Below are 7,793 nucleotides of genomic sequence, written 5' to 3' on the forward strand. Positions count from 1 at the left end.
AACTGTAAGTTAAGTGTCCATTTTCTATTATGTTAATTACCTCTGAGGAGTCTAAGTCTATTTCGACGTGAGTAAGATTGTGCTGTAAATCAATCTTTAACCCCTACATGATAGCAATTAATTTGGTGAGAGATGTAGTAGCATTGGGGATACCTTTCAACAGGGGAGTTTGTGTACATGCTAACATCTCCCCTCTGAGGACATCTATTTTTGTGAACTTAATTGCTAACCTACTTTCAAGAATAGGTTGGAGCATGTTCCACCTTCCGTAGGCTAAGGAGTTCAGAAAGCCTTTTTTTAAAAAAATTATTTCATTTTACCCCTTTCTAAGGAGCTCTTCCCTTTTTTTTTTTTTTTTTTTTTTTTTTTTTTTTTGTGACTCAAACCCACAATTCCGGATAGAGGTGGAGGGTGCTTATAATCTGAGCAACCCCTCTCGTCTATAGGTCGGGAAATCTTAACTCCATTTGTAATGTGTTTTTATGAATATATGAAGTTCAAAGTTCGTTTTCTTCTTGGGCTCCTATTTCGCATGGTGCGACAGTGACACATCTTATTTTTTAGTTATCTCCTTCAACCTCCGGTCCAAATATATTAGTGGCGTTGAACTGCAAAAGTCAAACTGATCAATACCAATGAAAAGTTGGCAGTAAAGCTAATATCTACAAAGAAACGAAAAACATCCAATTACTAGTTATGTTCATCAGCTCCAGTAACATTAATCAGAATGGAAATTGACCGTTGGGAAGAAAAAGGAGTGCACGAAAATTTTAATTTATTTTAAGATGGTGGATAAATTTTTATCAACAATGTAAAAGTTACTTATTTCCTCCCGGATATATTTAGGACTGAGTGTCAATAAGTCTACCACTCTTAAAACTAGTAGCTTGCTCTAAAATATGGTGAGTGAACAAAAAATTTGGATGGAGGTTATTTGTAGCTTCATATTTGTTATTTTATTGGTTTCTTAATAAGACTTAACTCAAATTTTGTAACTTGACCCAACAAAAAAGACCCAACAAAAAATTTAAGTGTCTGCAGCAAGCTAAGTTCACCACTTGCAAAATTAATCAATTACACTAAAAAAGTTGCAGAATGGACAACAATTTGAATAGAGGGAGTTTGTAGTTTCCCTATTTTCTGGTTTCTGAATTGACATGCATATTAAACTAATACTAGTAATACCGAGAAAAATAAGATAGAAATGTAATTTTATGCAATGCAGCTTCTAGGAACATCCCACTCCTATAAATATTACAAAATCTGTTTAGAATATTTAGAGTTGCTAACATAGTTTTGTTTGAAAGATGAAAAACAAAATTTGAACATATTAATTACGCTGAAATTGGGAAAAAGACAAAGTTTACTATGTGACAAATTAGCGCGAGTAGAAAGAGAGAAATAAAGGAGGCATTTTATTTTCCATTAAGGATGTGTAATTCTTAAAATATAATAAACAAAGAAAAGAACGTGATGAAGGTAAGACTTAGAATAAGATAATTAATTTCTGAAGTGCCGAAGTTAATATTCGACAATGTCTCAATCAAGGGGATTTACCTTAGAAATACAGAAAGAAGAAAAATGTGGTTTCACAATACTGGTGAAAACGCGTTAACAGCCACAAAGGTGTGTGACAGTTTGTCTTTGACAGAAAAAATTAAAGTTTAAAGATATTACAAAATCTATGAAAGCCAGTAAAATAGAGCAAGTTGATTTGTTAATTCTACCTGCCCTGATATTTAATCAGTGTTCCAATTAAGCACTATGAAAATTGTTTTATGATTTTGCATCCTCGGTATCAATTCAAAAATATTACTCCGATCCCTCCCTCTCAATTTATGTGGTACCTTTCAAATTTCGAGAGGTTCAAAATAAGTCTGTCTTGACTGTAATTTTTTTTATATACTCCTCTTTTAAATATTTTAAATTTTAATTATTGTGATTTATATTACTTTTTACTTAGTTTCCGAATATGTAAATTTTATTTCACAAAACTTAAAGATTTTATGTCCAAATTCACGATCAAAATTAAACGATTTGACTCTCGAAATTCAAGCTATGTTAGAGAGAGTATCAAATAAACGAAAGCCAGTAAAATAGAGCAAGTTGATATGTAAATTCTACCTGCCCTTGTAGTAAACTTAGGAAACGTCCAAATCTATTATAGGCAGTTAATTAAATAAGCAAGTTGCCTGGTAGTAATATTAAGCAAATCATATTTAATCTGTGTAACAATTAAGCACTACGAAAAATACATTAAGGGGTCGTTTGGTACTGGGATTAATTTTGTACCACGTTTGGTAGAAGGATAAATTTAAACCTTGTACCAAATAAAGTATAAAGTAATCAGAAACTTAAAAATGGGATATCCCATCTTATCCCATTAATCCTGGAACTATTTTATCACATCTCCCAAAATTATAATCCCGGGATAATTTTGTTTACGTACCAAACGACCCCTAAGATTTTACTTCCTCTGTGTCAATTCATGTACATTTTTTAAGTATTTGTTTTCAATAATTTTGAAGGCAAATATCGAAGATATTTTCAACTAATTATTGGGAGGGAAACCTTTTTTTTTTTTTTTTTTGCAAGATTTTAAAAAATCCGGAGCGAGCAAATATTTGTTTGTCTTCAATGACGAAATTATCACCGTTCTGAATGGTTGTTAAACTTGTTTTAGAAAATCGAGAAGTGAAAAAATATTAATTTGGGAGAACACAAACATATTTTATCCAAATAATTTCCAATTTTTAGCATGATAGTGTTATGTGATAGTGATTGGGAATTAGTGAGACATGAGACTGGAGCTTGAATATAGAACTGAAAAACATAATGATAATGTGTTAATCAAGAGACTTAATCTGTTATGCAATAGAATTTATGGCTAACCTATGCACTTTTAAATACATCAATTCATTGTCTCAAATAATTCCATCATGAAGAACAATTCAATTGAATCATGCAAGTCAAAATCTAATGAAAAACAAACCATATGGTAAAACAAATATTTTCCATCATATTTTATTGCACTTGGAGTACACAATAAATGATACAGCATATGACACACTTGTATAAAAGAAGAAAAATATATCTATAACAGGAATTTTCTAGGAACTCACATGGGAGAGTCCAGAAAATATGATTTCTCTCTCTGTATGTCCCTATATATTCCCCATTTTTTCCTAATAATAAATGTAAATATAATTAGTCCCTATCAATGATGTTCAAGAAAAAATTACTTGACATCACCTATAAAAAAATCCTTTTTTTTTTTTTTTTTTTTTTACTTTTAAAGAATAATTAACAAATGTGGTTAATAATTCAACTGAGATCTTCTTTTCCTTGATCAGCAAAAACTCCATAAAGGGATATCTGCAGATAATCCTTCTTCATAATAAACATCCTCCATTGAAGGTGGATCAAAGAAAACGGTACCATGTAGCATGTCATTGTACTTTGGTGAATCAAAGTTGTACCATTGCTCAATCATTGACACAGCTGTTATCTCTTCTTGATCAAAAGTAGTAGTACTAGTAGTATAATCATTTGGTAATAAACAAACATCATCAAACTGATCTGCATGACTCAATGGTGAAGAAGAATATGAAGATGAAAGTGGTGGAGATGAGGATGCAGGTAAAATAGGGTTACTGTCATCGTATGATGACACTAACCCTATATTTTCGCTGGCTTCAGTGGCGGCGGCAGCAGCAGCAGCGACACGTTGGATGGCTTTAGGGTTTAGGGTTGTGGAAGTATGATCAATGTGGTGATAAAAGGGAGAGTTAAAAGGGAAGTTGAGATTAGGAGAAGCAGAAGGGCCTTTGAGGCATAAAAGTGCAGCATCATAAGCTCTAGCAGCAGCTTCAGGGGTAGAATATGAACCTAACCAGATTCTTGTTTTCTGATTTGGTGCTCTTATTTCTGATACCCATGATCCCCAGCTTCTCATTCTTACTCCCTTGTACTTGTTCTTCTTCATCTTCATGCTGTTGTTGTTGCTGTTGCTGCTTGAAGTTGATGAAGATGATGACAATGCCATTAATGTCTTGTTTGATTCTGATGATAGAGTTTTTTGCTCTGTTTTCACCATTGGCTGGATCTTGAACACAACACTGAAATAGAGATTGATTGAGTGTAGTTTCTTTTTCTTCTTGTGTTGTTTGCTTCTTTTTTTCTTGGCTAGTCTTTTTGTGTTTGTGTTGAGGTGGATATTGATGAAGTGATGTTGAAGTAAGAGGAGAGGATGATTATTTATAGATGGTGGGGTTGGGTGTGCGCTAATCTGAGTTGAGGGGCGTGGGGGTGGACGGGGCGTGGGGTTTGAAGTGAGGAAATCCCTTTAGTCAAGAGAGTAATGTCTACATGTAAACATCAAGAGTGGAAGACAGATATTATCCAGTACTTTAATCCAATGCAGAACTTGGATAAATGTCCTTTTACTCTCCATCTAAATGACAATATTGTCCTTAGCTTGATAAACTAATGTAAGATTGATTTTGCGTATACGCCCTCCATTCACTTTTTACTTATTCATTACTTTTCATGCCCCTTGACAAATAATACATGATGCGCATATTTTGCCACAATATTCAGATTAATGATGTATAATTTTAATGGACTTAAAAAATGATTTGAGGAATGAGTAGTTAATGTAAGGGTAAAACAGAAAAAATAAAATTATCTTTCTCTCGATATGCTAAAGTTAACAAGTAAAAGAGAATTTATCTTTAGTATAGTGAACGAAGGGAGTATATTTTATAAAACTTGGATAAGTGTCCTTTCTCCACAACAATTCAGTCAGTGCAAATGAATCCGGTGTCACAACGCTACATTCGCCTCTACATAGTAGGCATTTAGACATGATCAAATTGATCGATAATTGAAAAAAGTATATTTGATATTAAGATGAAAAATGATTTTTGAAAGTTGAAGTTGTATTTGGACGTGAAAATACAATTGAAGTTTGAATAAATTTTGTGAAGCTCTTAAACATGTTTTTTAACTTCAAATGCCATATCCCAAGTTTAATGTTTGAAATAATGGGTCAATTTGATAAACGATCACTTATTTGAGATAATCTCCAAAATATTATTTCAAAATTTTAACCAAATATATGTTCTATTCTATAAGCAAAAACAGTCACACTAGCTCCCTAGCTCTGTCCTACATTTAATTACTCCAGTATTAACTTTTTTGATTTAGCAGAATATTCAGAACAACTTTTTTCACGAATTGAGACTATGTCAATCTATCAAATATGCTGCTGTCCCATTCTAGAGATAATTTGTTTTACTTTTCTAGAGAACATTTAATGCTAAAACGATGAAATTATTACCCTATTTTTTTTTCTACATCTAGATGCCTTTGGAAGACTCTTTAGAGCTACTTGACTTGGAAAAAACAATTAGCAAAAAAATAAAATTAGAAAGAGAAGTTTCAAAAAAAGGTATCACGAGATAATGTTTGAGGAGGAGATAAAAAGCAAAATTTGATAGTCTGGAAAACCGTATGCACCATTTGCAGACCAGCAAGGATCCTCAAAAGAACTACGCTCCTATCTTTTCTGGACTACTTGACTTGAACCACAAGTTATCTTATTGACATCAAGAAAGTGATTTCTGATTTCTATTTTTTCTAATCTATTTTCCTGTTTATACTTTATTTAATAGTAGGAACGCACTATTTACAAAAGGAAACTGTATCTAATTATTTCGTCACATGAATTGGGTTGAGCTCTTATGTTATTTTTGAAAATGAGATCACAATATGAGGATAGTGCATAGCACTATAGCTGACATGAAATGATTTTGTTACTTTTATCTTATCATTTATCAACAACCGTCCTATCTTAAACAGCATTTTCACACTTCGAAAATCAAAATATGTTTAGCCTTTTAGTCTATTTCGTCTGAAATTTAACTGTTTGGGAACTAATTCAACAAAAACATAGAAATTAATAGTGTATCAATAAGAACTAAAAATTACTCCTTTTAATTAGGGGCAAAAATGTCATTGCAACAGCATTATTATGAAAATGACATGTCTTAAACAAGATCTCTCGTCATCATATCTTGCATCTATATATTCTGTGCATATAATAATTCAGTTTTAAAGAGAGAGAAACATAGGATTCTGTCATTTGCAGCTTCCAGGATTCTGCAGCAAGGAAGTGTACTCAGAAAGAGAAGAGAGGGGCTTAGGAATATAATATGCTTGCATAAATATAATTTCACTTGTACCCTTTGACAATTTCCCTTGTATAGCAACTAGTAGTAGCAAAACTTTCTCAATATCCAGGTGGCCAACGAAAAATGTGAACGCATTATATTTCATTATAATATATTCCCTTTATTTTACTCCTCCGTTTCAATTTACGTGATACTTTTCGCTTGCCGATATTTAAACTGCATGAATTTTGACCAACACTTTAATTTTTTTCTCCACCGAATTGATATGAGAAACGTTGCAACTTATAATACTTTTCATGTAGTTTTCAAATATATAAATTTTAATCTTAAGTATTGAGTTAATTAACTTAATCTAATTTAGCTTCAAACTTTTAATCAAATTGACTTTCGAAAAGCGAAAAGTTATCACATAAATTGGGACACATGCAGTATTTATATGTCTTAATTTGCTGATCATATATTTTTAGTCTGTGTGAATTTTTTTCATGAATAATTAGTACCCTCATATTTTTCTTAAAATAAAGGGAGGTTTACTGTAACTTCCAATAGCATAATGGGTATTGTGCAATTATTTAAAACATAAGGTGCTACGGGATAATTATCTCATAAATTTTATAAGCTCTATTAAAAAAATATAAAATTGATAAAGAGAGAAAGAAGCTGCTAGCTAGTAGTAAGAAGGGCAAAACTAAAGACGCGCAATAGAACAGTAAGATTTAACATGTAGGATAAGTGCTTTATTTGTGAGTAGGAAAACAGCTGTTTCTCCTCTGTCTTGCTGAGGCCTAGCTCTCTAATCTCAAAAACGCGTTTTTTTCACTTTCTTGTATTTTTCTTTATTATATCTATCAAAATCAGTCCTGAGAAGAGGGGAATAACATACTCTCTCTGTCCAAATGTAAAGAGTAAATAAATTAGTACAAACAAATGCAACGGTTTCATGGGCTAAAATCTTAAAACCTCTTACGCATGCATCATTTGACTTTTCATTTTTCTATCCACGATCAAGCGCACACAAGAATGCAACATGATAAATAACTAAAAAAATCACATCTCTAAGTAGTAATTTTTATCCCATTATTGTTATGTGAAACCAAAAGAAATAACCCTGGTTGAGATTTGAAACGTACACCACAATATTTTTCATTTAATTGGAGAAGGTTACTGGAAAGAAATTCACTCAAGATGTTCTTTTTTTAGTTCACACAAGATTGGAGGTAATAATTACTTACAAGATTATGTTATACATTTTTCAAAAAATAAAGATGAATATGGGACGTTTCATAAAGATTTAACATGAACGCGTCATACTTTATAAAGCTTAGACTGCGCATTTCATGTTTCCCACTGAAAAAAAGGATATTGCATTTTAAAACCTACCACCTTGAAGCAAGAAAGGATGAAAAATGAAAATATGGATTATAGTTAAGTTAATTACTCCTGTGCTTTTTGTCGTTGACAATTTAATTACTTATTTGAGCAAATTTCATACGAGTAGCTGTTTTTGGAAACAAAGGTAGGGTAGATACCCAAAGTTGTATATTATCGAGAGAATCAATAAATGTGATTCGTAGGACTTTGGTACGGCAGGACACCCTA

The 7,793-nt window shown here is 32.0% G+C and overlaps 1 protein-coding gene across 1 annotated transcript; it reads right to left on the reverse strand.

Annotated features, from left to right (window-relative positions):
• Window positions 1–2,996: 2,996 nt before the first annotated feature.
• On the reverse strand, window positions 2,997–4,246 carry LOC132627019 (ethylene-responsive transcription factor ERF014). The gene has a single exon (XM_060342068.1). It carries the CDS (start codon window positions 4,094–4,096, stop codon window positions 3,350–3,352), a length of 747 nt encoding a protein of 248 aa, XP_060198051.1. The 5' UTR covers window positions 4,097–4,246; the 3' UTR covers window positions 2,997–3,349.
• Between the last annotated feature and the right edge of the window lie 3,547 nt (window positions 4,247–7,793).

The sequence above is a fragment of the Lycium barbarum genome, chromosome 2, assembly GCF_019175385.1.
Source record: "Lycium barbarum isolate Lr01 chromosome 2, ASM1917538v2, whole genome shotgun sequence".
Lineage (NCBI taxonomy): Eukaryota > Viridiplantae > Streptophyta > Magnoliopsida > Solanales > Solanaceae > Lycium > Lycium barbarum.